Source organism: Rhinolophus sinicus, linkage group LG01 (genome assembly GCF_036562045.2).
Source record: "Rhinolophus sinicus isolate RSC01 linkage group LG01, ASM3656204v1, whole genome shotgun sequence".
In the NCBI taxonomy this organism is placed as follows: domain Eukaryota; kingdom Metazoa; phylum Chordata; class Mammalia; order Chiroptera; family Rhinolophidae; genus Rhinolophus; species Rhinolophus sinicus.
In genome coordinates, this window is record NC_133751.1 from 141,468,058 (window position 1) to 141,484,478 (window position 16,421).

Below are 16,421 nucleotides of genomic sequence, written 5' to 3' on the forward strand. Positions count from 1 at the left end.
CCACGCAACTGAAATATAATAATGGTTGTGCCAGTCCTGGCCTGTTTCCCTCAAATTTATTCCTCCCCTTTCCCTGGGCTGTTTCCCAGGCTCCCGTGTCAGCTGGCTCCCAGCTGGGCTCAGCCATTGGAAGGCACTCCAGGAGACTGGGGGTAGGGGCAGAGAGAGGGAGGAAGCCAGAGTATTTGCCCCCATTCTCACCACCTCAAGTAGCTTCTGCGGCAGAGGCTGCATCTCTTCTGTGTCTCTCCCTTTTGTAAATTGGGATAGAATTGATATGTAACATTATATTAGTTTCAGGTATACAACATAATGATTGGATATTTGTATATATTGCAAATGATCAGAAGTCTAGTTTACATCCATCACTGCACAGTTACAATTTTTTTCTTGTAACGAGAACTTTTAGATCTACTCTCTTAGTAACTTTTAAGTACTCAATACAGTACCATGTTTCCCCGAAAATAAGACCTAGCGGACAATCAGCTCTAATGCGTCTTTTGGAACAAAAATTAATATAAGACCCGGCCTTACGGGTCTTATATTATATATAATTATATCTTATATTATATTATAATATAATATAATACCCTGTCTTATATAATATAAGACTGAGTCTTATATTAATTTTTACTCCAAAAGACGCATTAGAGCTGATTGTCCGGCTAGATCTTATTTTTGGGAAAACACGGTATTATTAACTACAGTCACCATGCTGTATATTACATCCCCAAGACTTACTGACTTTATAACTGGCTGGAAGTTTGTACCTTTTGACTGCATTCGCCTATTTAGTCCATCGCCCCCTCACCCCCCAACCACTGATCATATCTCTGTATCAATAAGCTTCAGGTTATTGGGATGGGGGGGTTGGGATTGTTTGGTTTTTGTTTTTAGATTCCACATAAAGATGAGATCATACAGTGTTTGATTTTCTCTGACTTATTTCTCTTAGCATAATGCCCTCAAGGTTTCTCCATACTGTCACACATAGCAAGATTTCCCTCTTTCTACGGCTGACTAATATTCCACTACATATATACCACAATTTCCTTATCCATCCTTCGATGGACACTTAGGTTGTTTCTTTATCTTGGCTATTGTAAATAATGAACATGAGGGTGCACGTATCTTTTCAAATTAGTTTTTATTTCCTTCAGATAAATACCCAGGAGTGGAATTGCTGGATCACATAGTAGTTCTATTTCTAATTTCTTGTGGCACCTCCATACTGTTTTCCACTGTGGCTGCACCAATTTACAATCCCACCGACAGTACACAAGGGTTCCCTTTTGTCCACAATCCGTGCGAACACTTGTTATTTCTTGTCTTTTTTACAACAGCCATTCTGAAAGGTGTGAGGTGATATCCTCTGTGTCTCTTGCTTCTGCAAAACAGTACCCCAGTGGTTCCAGAATCTACCAGGTGATGCTGGACCCTGGGCTCCAATCACAGTTTCCTCTTTTTGTCCATCTAGCCTAGAGGTGACAGTGGCTTCCTGCTCTTGCTAAAGTCTCGGTTTAACTTCTAGTCTCTTCCATCACCTATTTAACCATTCAAGCCCCTCTACTTTCAAGTCCCTCAGTTGTAAAAACTCAAGTAGTTTTGTTTCCTGGTTAGATTCTGGGTAATACACTAGCAAACAAACAAACAAACCTCCATGAACCATGAACCATGCAAACAAAATCTCCATCCATCCCATGATAAAATTTGGGGGGGGGGGAAAGCCTAGTCTCTAGTTGTTGCTTTGTTCTTCACAGGAACCATACAGATGAAGAATATTTCTAGGATCTAAGAGAAACAAGCTCCATATGTCCTTTCATGTGTGCACATCTATGTGTGTCTGTATGACTGTCATGATTACTCAGAGATGAAGAGTGTTCTGGTGAAAAAAACTGTAGAAGCTGAGACTGTCTCAATCCCACCACTATCGATTGGTGTAACTTTGATAAGGGCTGCATGACCTTTGGTCTCTGTTTCCTCCATCTGAAAATGGAGAACTGCAGTACTTTCCCTCTGCAATTTCTTCCTGTTCTAAAATTCTGTAATTCTAAGTTTATGGATAAGTTTTGCATATACATATATGCCTCTAGACATGAGATTATTCTTAGAGCTGTGAACGAAGCATATACACCTTCTGTTGATGAATTTGCATTTCACTGCAGAAAATTTTGCATTTCATCAGGCATTTCATCAGACAAACATGTCTATAAGAACTGAAAATCTAAATAGACCAATCAACAGTAAGGAAATTAAAACAATCCTCCAAAACCACCCCAAAAGCAAAAGTCCGGGACCAGATGGCTTCACCAGTGAATTCTACCAAATATTCAAAGAGGATCTAATACCTGTCCTCCTCAAACTCTTCCAAAAAACTGAAGAGGCAATACTTCCTAACTCATTTTATGAGATCTACATTATTCTGATACAAAACTTGGTAAGGATAACACACAAAAAAGCAAACTACAGATAAATATCTCTGGTAAATACAGATGCAAAAATCCTAAACAAAATACTAGAAAATAGAATACAACAATACAATAAAATGATTATATATCACGATCCAGGGTTCAACATACACAAATTGATGAGTATAATGTGTCACATAAACAAAATAAATGATAAAAATCATATGATCATATCAATAGATGCAGAAAACGCATTTGACGAGATACAACATCCATTTATGATTAAAATACTTAGTAAAATCGGTATAGAAGGAAAGTACCTCAACATAATAAAGGCCATGTATGACAAACCGTTAGCTAAAATCATAATTAACGGTGAAAAACTGAAGCCTTTCGCTTCAGGAACAAGACAGAGATGTCCCCTCTCACCACTCTCAATGAGAGGTGAGAGTCCTCGCCAGAGCAACCAGGCAAGAGAAAGAAATAAAAGGCACCCAAATTGCGAATGACAAAGTTATATTGTCACTTTTTGCTGATGACATGATTCCTTACGCAGAACACACTAACGACTCCACGAGAATATTAGAAACAATAAAAAGGCAAAAAAAATACAGTCAAGCTGCGGAGGGGAGAGAAAGAGCACTCCACGAGTGGGCTCAGCACGTGCAAAGGGGCTACGGCAGGAGGAAGGGTGGCGTGTTCAAGAGCTGTTCTGGAACTAAGACAGGTGAGCTCGAGATGAAGCTGGAAGCTGGTGGGGGCCAGGCCTTCGAAGTCTTTGCAGCCCTCAGGAGGGCAGACTTCACAAGGAAAGGTCAATCAACTAATCCCACTCTGATCATATGTTCTCTTCAAACTCCAGTGCAGAGAAAACTAAGACCGATCCCAGGGCGGTAATCTAGGGTACTCCATACAAACTACATGTGCACTGACACTCACGGGTATTTCAATACTCATCACACATGGGCATTTTGCCCACACCCTCAGTCCTTGCTATATTGCTATACACCTATGATATACATAGATCATTCTTTCTAACATCTATGTCTGCATAACTAGATTATAAAATCCTTTGGGTACAAGGACTAGGTCTCAGTCATTTTTTCATTCCCCCTTTATAGTATCTAGCAGAGTGCTGGACACATAGCTAATGTTTAATAAGTGTTTCCTAAAAATTTAAAACATGAATAAATAACCCATTCATAAATAGCCTGTCAGAAGTGATCTGGGAGAAAATTCTACAGCCTCACTTGGAAAGTCATTCCAACAATAGCAACACTCTTAGAAACGTCTTGCTGTAAAAAAGCATTCCTTTCGAACTGTAGCCAATTCTTGAGTTTTATCCTCAACGAAGACCTAGAATAGTCCATCACGTTACCAAAGCAGGCTTTTGTGTATACTTTGAAGATCATGACTGGTCACCCCTAGCTCTCTCTCCCTTCAGGGGCGGAAGACTTCGTCTTCTCACCTTTCCTCAGAGAAACCATTTAGCTGATCCCTGGATTCATTCCAAAACCTCCACCCCTCCTAAACTGGGGAGGCCAGAAATATAGTAAACCAGGAAACAAGGTCACGGATACCTGAGGGACTTGGTGCGCATTCCTCAGAGTAGAGGCGAGCTCTTTTGCAGTCTGCTTGTTTTCAGGCCAACTCACATGTGTGTATGGACACGTGTGTGCACACACATACGTGCATGCATGTACACACACAATTTTTTTGCCAGCTCAAAGAATAAACATTGTTTTATTAGGTGAGTTTGCCAACCGTCCTCTGTTCTTCATCACCAGCTCCATCTAATTCAATACATCAATTTTTTTTTTTAGTGAAAGCTTTCTTTCTATATATTTGTAAATAATATGACAAAGAAATGAGCAGCACTAGTTTTATCGGTATTCCCCATTATCTTCTCATGTGCAAAAGCATCACACAGACTGGGAACTATCTAAGGAAGTCCATCACTCCAAGGTATCAAGAACTCAAAAACAATAAATTACTGGTCATGTAACAAATAATGAGACTATGATAACAAACTTTTGTGGTTTTAAAAAACAGTATTTTTTTGGCATTTGGGTGAAAACTGTTCAATTTTATTTAAAAAAATACACTGTTAAATTTTATTTGCAGTCATTTTTCATCTCTTCTCAAAGAAATAATAATCCTCATTTTTATTGTAGCCGTTATAGAACTCTGTATGATGCCATTTAAAAGAGATTATGTGTAGCATACTTACTGAATTCTAAATGCTCACAAAAATTATGTAATTTTTGCAGGAAAAAAACGGAAGATTGTGTATACGACACAATTACAACTAACTCTTGAATGTAAATTAGACCATTTTATTAAACTAACAAATCCCAGTTTCAGAAAGACTTATGAAATATATGTGTTCTAAAAATCTGCGTTGGTTTAAATTACTCCTAAAATTATTTAGCATGCAATATTTTTTACAGTTTTAAGGCAATACATAGCACACTGAACAAGAACTTATACATGTATTATCTCAATCATTTATTGGAGCAAATTGGGGAAAGAACATTAGAAAGATAATTGGTTGTTTTGTTTTGTGCTTGGAAAAAAATGAAGCATTAGTGAAGTGATGGTGTACATGAACTCAAATGTTTTAGTCAAGCCATTCATGGAATACACTGCTGTATAATTAGTATTTCTACGAGTTTTGTAACAATAAAACACGACCCAAAATAGGCACCTACTAAATAAACAAGAACAAGATCTCAAACAGTCATATAACTCAAAAATTGTTTAAAGATGGAGGATGTCTTTGCTTTATCAAATACATAAATAACCGAAGCACAAAGGGGACAGAATGCACTTTTAGAATGAATTCAGAATCCTAAATGTAAATAAATGTATTTTAATAATGCACATGCCTAGTGCTCACTGAATTAAAGAGAAATAGTAATAATAAGTTTCTGTGGAATATGAATATCTACATAGTAAATATTATCTAAATATGCTCTATGGACCCTTTAGGCGAGGTGTGAGTCCAATTTTGAGTCTAATGCCCATTCGTCATGGATAACCTGTTTAAAGTGATGGGATAATCTCTAAAGAACCATTGCAAAGCTGCCATCATAGGTTAAAAATACATTCCCAACGCTCTGAATGTCTTAGAGGGAAAAGAACTTCCCAAGGTCACTCCAGCAGCCCATAATGGAGCCTGGAATAACAGCGTCTTGGTGCGATGAGCAGTCCTCCCAGGTCACCCGAAGGCACACACCTGGACAGTTTCTGTTCCAAAATAAAGGGATCAAGGTGACTCACTTTTGCAGGATCTCTCTGGCACCCAGCATCATGGACAGGATGAAAACTAAAGCCCAGTTTCCTGGGTCAAGATGAAAGGCACTTAACCATTCAGCGCAACCTGCTCTCTCTACCACACACAACACACATGAGAACCACGCAGAAGAAAACAACCACTAAGAAACAAACACTAAGTGTAATACCTCCCAGACCCCGGGGAACTTAGTCCCGGCCTTTCCGTATTTCAGTTTAACCAGATCCCGCAGTCTTTGCCTAATTAAGAGAACCGAAGAAGCAGTCCCAAAGTGGGGCCAAACTTTCTGCTCAGTGTCTTTTCTTTCTTTTGGCCAGAACTCGGACATCTCTCCCACGCCCTAGACAGAAAACAGTCTTCAAAATAGGGCTAAACAGAAAATAGCCCTCCATTTCAGCCGAATCAAACCAGGAGCCCGGCCACAGGGGCTTTGGTTACTCAAAGGCAAGTTACACTACTTAAAGACGTTTCCCCACACACCGAAGATGCAACCAGAAATATTCCAGTCTCTAATTAAATGCCCTTGCCCTAAACCACGTCCCTGCCAACTTGCCTCCACACGCACAAACTAACTTCCTAGGGCGGTGCAGAGACGCCTGGACCCGAAGACTTCGCGAGCAAGGGGCAGAGAGGGAAGGACGCAGCCCGAGATCCTGCCAGGCGCGGGAAAGCCGCGCGTGGAGACGCCACCCGCTGCTCCCGCATGTGGGGTCTGCGCTCCGCCCTCGGGCCCCTGCACCAGGAGCTCGGCCTCAGGCCCAACCTGCTCCCCGGCCTCCGCCCCGCACCTGCCTCCTACCTGTCTGAGGATGAAGCTGGTCGAAGTGGTACTGCCATCGGATCTTTTCAACCTGCTCCTTCGGGTCGTGGTGCCTCGGGCCACCTGGACTCGACACACGGGGCCAGAGAGAAGCGGATAAGGACCGCAGCGTGGAGTCGGGCGACCACCCCAGGCTAGAGTCCGCCCCCGGACCAGCGCCCCGGGGTCCCCCAGAGCCCGCACCCAAGTCTCCTCCGTGGTCCCCAGATCCAGCCCCCACCCCCACCCACCCACTCCAAGCCTGCACAGCTGAAAAGATGCCCGAGAGGTGCAGCCGGCGAGCACCCACCACATCCATTAACAAAGACTCTCAGGGTGCGGGGTCCGAGTCCCCGGCATCCGCTGGGGCAGGCTGCGGGCTCCGGAGCGGGAGCGCAGAGAACCGACCAGGTGAAGAGGAGGAGGAGAAGGAGGGGAGGAGGAAGAGAAAGAGGAGGAGCGGGAGGAGAAAGGGCCGCGGAGGAGGGTGGGAGAAAGGCCGCTGACTCCCAGGACTGGGGGGACCGCGCGCCCCGCACGAAGGCGGGGCCCTGCCGGGCAGCTGAGGACGGGGGAGGCGGAGGAGGGGGCGGTACCTGCGCGGGGGGCGAGTGCGGCCCATCAGCGGTTCCGTTCTTGGCGTAGGAGGAGGACATGGTTCACAGCTGCATGGCCAGCCCGAGCGCGGTGGGCGGAGGGCCGACGGGCCCCCAGAGGCTCGGAAGCCGGGGAAGGGGGGGCGGGGGGCAGGACTTCCCCACCCGGCTGCCGGCCCGCACTTCTGAGCGCGCGACACCTTAAAGGGACAGAGGCGCTTCCCCCGCGCCCGCAGCGGGGTCCCGGGCAGCGGCCCCCGCAGGGGAAGTTCCGCCGGTGGGACTTCTCGGGATCTCGCCCACCCGAGCCGATGAGGAGAGCGCTCTCCCACCCAGCGAGCGCCTTACATCAGAGCTTTCCAGAGGATGAAGGGAGGGGGAAATCTGTGGTGGGGGTGGGAGGATTAAAATAGTCTGCACAGTTTAAAATGAGACAAAGGTGGCACGGTTCATGAATCAGGACTTGGGGAGGGACGCTGGTGCCATGTGGCAAGGAGTGGGGAGAACCGACCGGTGTGCGTGCGTGTGTGTGTGTGTGTGTGTGTGTGTGTGTGTGTGTGTGTGTGTGTGTGTGTGTGTGTGTGTGTGTGTGTGTGTGTGTGTTTGCTGCACTGGAATTTTAAAAGGGCAAGAGTCGAACCTTCCTTCTGCGACTTCACTTATCAGCCCACTGTGGTAGGGGATGGGGTTTTGTGGTTTGTTTATTGTCCGTGTTTTTATATTGTTTTGCCAACTCTCTTCTCAGAACTGGGAGCCGTAGACACCCGGGCAGCTTCGGAGACACTGCCAACCTGAGTCTGACCGGAGATCCTCCCCCGCAGGAGAGTAGCTTGTCCTAAGGAGTTTTGAAGGTCATGTTAGACCTGCTAAAAAGCAAGAGTTGGCCACGTGCTTCCCATTTCTGCGCGGATAGCTGTTTTCAAGGGAGGAGAATCATCCAAGAAACCACATACAATCTTTGCCGTTGTTGCAAGACTGGGTTTCCTCCTGCAAATACATACAAGAGATTTGAGATCAAGCGAATTGTGGAGAGGAGGAATTTGAAGAAATAAGAAGAGGGAAGAAAAATACATGCGAATCGGAAAATAAAAAGACCCCGTTCAACTATAGTTACTGCATGAGAACTCCATCTTTAAAATATGCATAGTATCTTAAATCGCTAAATCAGCCCAAATCACCTTGCACTCCAGGATTTTTTTCTTTATGGAAACTGCCATGTTTGTTTTATAAATTGGTTTGCCTTATTGAAGTCCTGACTATATCTTACCATCTTACCATTCACAAGATACTTATTTCCATTCCTTCTCCCTTCACTTTATCCAGACCTTCATTTCTTTTTAATAGTCTAATAACTAGTCTCCTTGCAGCCAGGCTCCTTACTGCAAACGCGTTCTCTCTCTCTCTCTCTCTCTCTCTCTCTCTCTCTCTCTCTCTCTCTCTCTCTCACACACACACACACTTTTCATTCCATCTACACACTATAGGCAAAGCCATTTTCCTACAATCTCTGTCCAAGTCACTCTTCTCTAAAAAGCACTCATTGCTCTCAGCAGCCCACAAGATAGGGATCAAACTCCATGGCCCAACAAGGAAGCTCTCCTCTCCCCTGCTTTTCTGGCCACCACCTCATTTCTCCAACTTGACCTCTCCATACAGACCTTCCAGCAAGCAGGTAGGTGTGCACATTACTGCTTCAGTATACCAAATACAATCCCACTTCAGCACCTCTGCCTTGGAATGTGCCCTCCCCCAACACACGCACGCACACACACACACACAGCTGAATCCTACTTGTCCTCCAAATCTGGCGGAGCTCACGCTTCCTCCACAGAAATCCTTCCTGACCACTCCAGTCTTGGATCGTTTCTTGTGTTCCTGAAAAACTGGAGCATTTATTCTCTAGGCATTTAGTCTAGGCTGCCTTGGTTTATTAATGCTCTTTTTGTGAAAATCTCCTAGTTTCTGAAATAGATTTTCGGCTTTTTATCTTCTATTCTTCTACCTCACATATATAGTGGATACTCTATAATGAGTATGGGTAATGGTGTGTCTGCCAATGCAGAACTCCCTGCTTTGGTTACCGTTAACTCAATCCACTTTTAGTTCTGAGCCATTTTCATAGTTGATACTTAATATATAGAGAATGGATTATTATGTGGGCATCGAAATTTGAGTTTTCTGGTTTTCCACTGCCCATAGTCTCACTGACTTTGAATTCTCAAAAAGAACCTATAGCAGTATGACAGTGAGGCCCTCTCTGCACCTACCCCACAGCAAAACTGGTGCAAATTATTATTTTTTAAAAGCATTTAAATCTCTGGAAGTGGTCCTACGGGTAACACAGCAAAGGAATAAGCATTTATTCAAGGAAATTCACTAAAGTTCAGTAAGAAAAGTGAGTCTGATATTTGAAACAAGACCCGCTTCCTCATTCCTTGCTTCCAGAGTCAGCTCGGTAAGAGGGGAATTCCACTCCACACTGGTGCAGACTTGAACATGGGGCTCCGTCTCTCCTCAGCTCCCAGTATGAGGGTTATCTTCCTGAGAGGAACAGGACATCAGCATTAGGGTTTCCTGGTCGGAATTCCCACCCGCTCTCAGGAATTTTTTTCGCTTTCCCGTTTCTGAATCACGAGAAAAGTTGGTTGGAAAATCGGGAAAATCGGCTGCTTGAACCGAGTAATACCCACAATGAGAAATAAACATAGTAGTCACAATGTATCTCCTAGACATTTTTCCTGTTTATTGCTTTCTAAAGTTACATTGGGTTACAATATCACATGCCACCACACATGCACACTCTACAACAGAATCATATCACATGACCAGCTAATTTTAGCTCTTGTAAATCGAGCACATTTGATCATGGGGAACAGACAACAGTTTGTATTTACACAGAGAAATACTTATTTTCACAACCCAGGATTTGACTACAAAGTCATCTTCAGTTGAACTAAGGAAATCTAAGGCAGTTTACCTTAATATGACATTTTTGTCAAATCCTGGGTTGTGAAAATAATTATTTCTCTGTGTAAATACAAACTGTTTTCTGTTCTCCACGATGAATTGTTTCCACCAAATGATTACTGATACTACCAACCACGTGGGTTCAAGGAACCAATTTTCCCAATTTCCCGACCAACTTTTCTCAGGCTTCGGGAATGGGAAAGCGAAAAACATTCATTGGAACAGGCGGGAATTCCCACCCAGAAACCCTAATCAGCATTTCTCATTTTGCCCCCAGGTCCCCATTACTGAAGGTTACGTACCATCAAATACAGCAGAGGTGTGGAGGCTCCATTCCTTAGCCCAGCCCCCACTTGTGAGATAAGGCTGTACTGTGGACACAGCACCAATGAGAATACTGGGGTCACGACTTCTCCTAGAAAGGCAAGCCAGGAGACCTGGGACTGCTGCCCTTTCCTATCAAGCACTCTGCTCCTAACCTGGGGGTGTCTCTCAGAGAGGGGCACCACTGTCCCCCCAGCACAGAAACTCAAAGAATCAACTTGGACCCTTACCTCATACCACATACAAAAATTAACTCAAAATGGGCCAAAAACCTAAATGCATGAGCTAAAACGGTAAAACTATTAGAAGAAAACCCAGGGTAAATCTTCATGATGACAGATTGGCAATGAATTCTTAGATATGACACCAAAAGCACAAGCAACAAAAGGAAAAATAAACAAAATGGTCTTCATCAAAATTTTAAAACTTTTGTACTTCAAATGGCACTATCAAGAAAGTAAAAACACAACCTGCAGAATGAGAGAAAATATTTGCCAAGTATGTATCTGATAAGGGACTCCTAGCTACAATATATACAAAGACATCTTGTAACTCAGTCATAAAAAGGCAACCCAATTTTAAAATTGGGCAAAGAATAGGAATGAACATTTCTCCAAAAAAGACACAAATGGCCAATAAACACATGAAAAAGATGCTTGGTATCATCAGTCGTCAAAGGAATGCAAATCAAAACCACAATGAGATGCCACATTACACCAACCTGAATAGCGATAATCAAAAAGTCAGATAATAGCAAGTGTTGGTAAGGATACGGAGAAATTGGAACTGTAATACACTGCTGATGGGATTGTTAAACAGCACAGCCACTGTGGAGAACATTTTGGCATTTCCTCAAAAAAGTTAAACATAGAGTTACAATATGACCCAGCAAGTTCACTCCTAGGTATACAGCCGAGGTAAACAAAAGCATATGTCCATGCAAAAACTTGTACAAGAATGCTCATAGCAATATTTATAGTAGCCCAAAGTGGAAGCAACCCAAATGTCCATCAACTGACGAACGGATAAATAAAATGTGGTATATCTCTACAATAGAATGTCCTTCTGCATTAAAAAGGAATGAGGTACTGATTGATACATGCTACAACTTGGATGAGCCTTGAAAATATGCTAAGTGAAAGAAATTAATCACAAAAGTCATATATTGTGACCTTTGATTCCATTTTATGAAATGATTCCATTTACATGAAATGCCCAGAATAGGGAAATCTATAGAGACTAAAATAGATTAGTGGTTGCTTATTGGTGGGGAGGCTGGGGTATTGAGGTGATTGCTAAAGGTAGAGGGCTTCTGTTTGAGGTGAAGAAAATGTTCTAAAATTAATTGTAGTGATGGTTGCACATACCTGTGAACATAGTAAAACCACTGAATTGTACGCTTTAAATGGATGAATTGTATGGGATATGAATTATCTCAATAAAGCTGTTATTTTTTTTAATCTTCAGACCTTATCAAAATTAACTCAAAATGGACTATAGAGCCTAGTATAAAATACAAAACTATAAAACTTCTAGAAGAAAACAGAGGAGGAAATCTACAGCAGTTTGGGTTTGGTGATTAGGTTTTAGATAAATACCACCACCAAAAGCATGATCTAAGAAAGTAAAAATGATATGTTGAGCTTTATTAAAATTAAAAACTTCTGCTCTGTGAAAAACTCTGTTAAGTGAATGAAAAAACAAGTCATAGACTGGGAGAAAATATTTGCAAGACATAAATCTGATAAAGAACTTGTGAACAAAATATGTAGATAACTCTCAAAACTCAACCATAAGAAAACAAACAACCCAATTTAAAAAGATGGACAAAAGAGCTGAACAGACACCTTACCAGAAAAGATATATAGATAGCACATAAGCACATGAAAAGACGCTCAACATCACGTGTCATTAGGGAAATGCAAATTAAAACGACAATACAATCCACTACATACCTATCAGAATGGCTAAGATTTTTTTATAACTGACAATACCAATTGTTAGTGAGGATTAGGAGAAACAGAAATTCTTATTCGTTGGGGATGGGAATGCTAAATGGTACAGTCACTTTGGGAGACAGTGTGCTAGTTTCTTAATAACTTAAATATAGTCTTAGCGTACAATCCAGCATGCTCCTAGGTATTTACACAATTAATTTGAAAACTTATGTCTACACAAATGTTTATCATAGCTTTATTCATAATTGCTCCAAACTGGAAGCAACCAAGATGTCCTTCCAATAGGTAAATGGATAAAAACAAACCATGATAAAATCATCCTATGAAATATTATTCAGTGATAAAAGAGAATGAGTTAACAAGCTATAAAAAGACAGAGAGAAAGCTTAAATGCGTATTACTAAGTGAAGGAAGCTACTTTGAGACTATACACTACAGGATTACATTTATATGAGATTCTAGAAAAGGCAAAGCTATAAAGACAGTAAAGCTACAAAGCTATAAAGGTCAGTGTTTTGGGAGGGGGAGGGTTGAGTAAGTGAAGCACGGGATAATTTAGGGTGGTCAAACTAAAACTACTTTGATACTGCAATGTTGGCTACATGACACTATGCATCTGTCAAAACCTATAGAACTTTACAGCAACAAAGCGTGAACGTTAATGGTCAAATTTTTTAAAAAATAATTTAGGAAGTTAGGAGGCTCCAGAATAGAGTGCAGAATGTGACAAAAAATATGACTGTATTACAAATATGTGAAACAACTTCACTGAAGTAGGTGGGGGAAAAGGGTGGTGACCTAAGTCACTTTGGAAATTAGTGGAGTCTGTAAGACGAAAGGCAAAAGGAACTGTGCATAAGCAACTGTTCCTCAAGTGGTTTCCTGAGAGGTATAGGTCAACAATTCGGAAATCACTATACACATATACTGGAATTAAACAATTAGGTAAATGGATGGCGGGTGATGAGAGCCATGTTTCCCCTGGTTGCAGTGGACAGTTAGACAAGCAAGGGAAGGCTCGGATGATCCATGTGGTAATGGATTCAAGTCAGAGCTCATCAGTGTGAACTCCAGTGTAGTTAATATAGATACCGATAGCTATACAGAGAAATATTTATAGATATGTATACAGGTTAGTCTACACACATATATTTTCTTGCTCTCAACTGAAGGCCTAGAAATAATGACATCTCAGTTAGCAACAAACACATCTAGTACCCAAGTCATGGTTTCTAATACCCTCCTCTAACAAAAAAAACAAAAACCAGGCATCTGGAAGAAATGGCTGATTCTAGGACTGGTGCAGGAAATAAATAAGATGAGCCTGGAGCATCTGATAGTGCCAGAAAGTAGAGAAGTGTTCTAAAAAAAAAGAAAAAGAAAAAGAAAAAGGAAAAACAATGATTGGGGGTACATCAAAGGGACAGAGGAGAAAATTGAAAGAGCTCCCAATGGCCAAAGTTGAGATAATTGAGCAAGAAAACAAGGTAGTATTGGAATATATCCCAAAATATAAAAAGAGTATCCATGAGTCCATACTGATAAAAGTTAAGTGTTTTAAAAAAGAAAGAAATGGAAGAGACAAACCTCCTACATGGAATTCCAAATAATTTATGTACCTTGTTTCTCCGAAAATAAGACCTAGCCAGACCATCAGCTCTAATGCGTCTTTTGGAGCAAAGATTAATATAAGACCTGGTCTTATTTTACTATAATATAAGACCAAGTCTTATATGATAATATAATACCAGGTTTTATATAATATACTTTAAGACCGGTCTTAAATAATAATATAATATAATATAATATAATATAATATAATATAATATAATATAATATAATATAATATAATATAATATAATATAATATAATATAATATAATATAATATAATATAATATAATATGATATAATATAATATAATACAATGTAATGTAATATAATATAATATAATATAATATAATATAATATAATATAATATAATATAGTATAATATAATGCTCAGTCTTATTTTACTATAAGATCCGGTATAATATAATACAATAATGTAATGTAATGTAATGTAATGTAATGTAATGTAATGTAATGTAATGTAATGTAATGTAATGTAATGTAATGTAATGTAATGTAATGTAATGTAATGTAATGTAATGTAATGTAATGTAATGTAATATAATATAATATAATGCTCAGTCTTATTTTACTATAAGATCCGGTATAATATAATACAATGTAATGTAATATAATATAATACCGGGTCTTATATTAATTTTTGCTCCAAAAGACACATTAGAGCTGATGGTCCGGCTAGGTCTTATTTTCAGGGAAACACAGTAGATACTCTCCCTCCCTAAGTATGGGCTGTGCGTTAGTGACTTCTTCCTAAGGAGGGCAATGTAGAAAGGGGGAAGTGGAGAAACTTGACAACCACTACCTCAGCCAGGTGACCAAAATCAACATCAACAGTGATCTCAGGCTGCTAGTACTTAACCTTAATATTACATGTGGAGAAGGGCACTTAACTATGTAGCTGTCTTCCCCGAAACCCATAACCCCAGTCAAGTCATAAGGAAAATGTCACATAAATCCCAGTGGAGGGACAGTCTACAAATGTAGTGGTGACTGGTAATCCTCATAACTGTCAAGGTCATCAAAAACAAGGAAAGTCTGAGAAACTGTCACAGCTAAAAGGAGCCTAATGGGACGTGACAGCTAACTGCAATGTGGTATCCTGGACGGGATCCTGGAACAGATAAAGGACGTTAGGTGAAAACAGGAAATCTGAATAAAGGATGGACTTTAGTTAATAATAATGTATTAATATTGTTTTCTAAATCGTGACAAATGGACCACACTCAGTAACCACTATTATACTCCACTTTCTTTCCTAAAACATTGAACACTGCTGAATCCCTTTGCCAGCTACAACTAATCTCTTCACAAACTTCATTCTGTCATTTAATAAATATTTTGTTACGTGCTTCCTACAGCTGAAGTCCAATCAAAGGTGCTGCTAAAAAAAAAAAGACATGATTTGCAGAACTCAGAGAACTCAGAATCCTGAGATGATGGTGAGTTTCATAGTTAAAAACGAAATCATAATACATTTTGGCTAGTGTTCATGCATCCAGGAGAATATTGTTCGTATTTTTAAGCTAGGGGCATACAAAATCACAATAGTGGCTCATGTGCTTAATTGTATATTATGGGTTTGTGGATTTAACCTTCTTACATTTATGTCCAAACAACCCCAGTGTAAATTTTCTGAGTTGTTGTCTTGGAGGATCTCCTTTCTCTTGTTCTGAAGACTCTCCAGAATTATCTTGCTCCCTTCCCCCAGCCCCCAAAGCTCTGATTCAAACTTTGAAAACCTGTTCAAAGACACACAAGCCATGGAGCTTCAGGATATTAAAGATTATTATATTTTTTGAAATCAGATCCAATAAACGTTCACTTTCTTAACCCTCAAAAACTTATACACTATAAAACCCAGTGAAAACGCTATTCTCTGAGTACATTTACAAAGGGTACGGACGACTCAGATAATAATGGAAGTAAATTTTTAAAAATCTACGTTTTAAGTATAATTACTATGAAGATGACTCACACATTGTAAAAGGGAAATTATATTCAGATGCTACCTATTAGCTAACTTAATTTTTTTATTCTATTATTTCTTTTACCAGGCATATTTGTCATCTTGCTAATGTCACCGGCCTAAGTATCTGACTATGACTTTTCAAACTTTTAGGTGACTGCTTTATTTATTGTTTTTCATAACCACTCACTCCTCTTCCAGCCCATGGCAAGGGTCTGTGATATACAGTTTCCTGCCACAAGTCAGAAGGAGATATTCCCGAGCTCCCGCCTTCGCTGCCGTCTCCGGGCTGAGTGGAGAGATGAGCATCCTCTTTGGAAAGCATCCATGAGTATCATCTGATGAGAGCTGAGACACCAAGATTTTTTTTTTTTTTTTTTTTAAGAGCCATTGATCTTCTTGACACTTAGACAGGACTCCAGCCCCCTTTTCTCTTGCTAGTTAAAATAATGTCATATTCCCCGGATTCTAAGACAAC

General features: G+C 40.6%; 1 protein-coding gene and 1 long non-coding RNA gene across 5 annotated transcripts in view; one reads left to right on the forward strand and one right to left on the reverse strand.

The window, feature by feature from the left end:
- CACNB4 (calcium voltage-gated channel auxiliary subunit beta 4) overlaps positions 1-7,454 on the reverse strand; it is a 224,347-nt gene extending 216,893 nt beyond the window's left edge. The window contains exons 1-2 of one of the 4 annotated variants that reach the window (XM_019737459.2): positions 7,099-7,454; positions 6,503-6,586 (exon numbers count right to left, since the gene is read on the reverse strand). In XM_019737459.2, the coding sequence (XP_019593018.1) occupies positions 6,503-6,586; positions 7,099-7,158 (144 nt within the window). In that variant the 5' untranslated portion in view covers positions 7,159-7,454. Of the gene's footprint in view, positions 1-6,502; positions 6,587-6,812; positions 6,951-7,098 lie in introns of those variants that run through there. The other 3 variants (XM_019737461.2, XM_019737460.2, XM_074336365.1) reach the window with 3 other exon arrangements.
- LOC141572268 (uncharacterized) lies at positions 6,776-8,207 on the forward strand. Its single transcript, XR_012497592.1, has 2 exons — positions 6,776-6,913; positions 7,844-8,207. It is a non-coding gene; the product is annotated as an uncharacterized LOC141572268 (long non-coding RNA).
- The last annotated feature ends 8,214 nt before the right edge of the window (positions 8,208-16,421 follow it).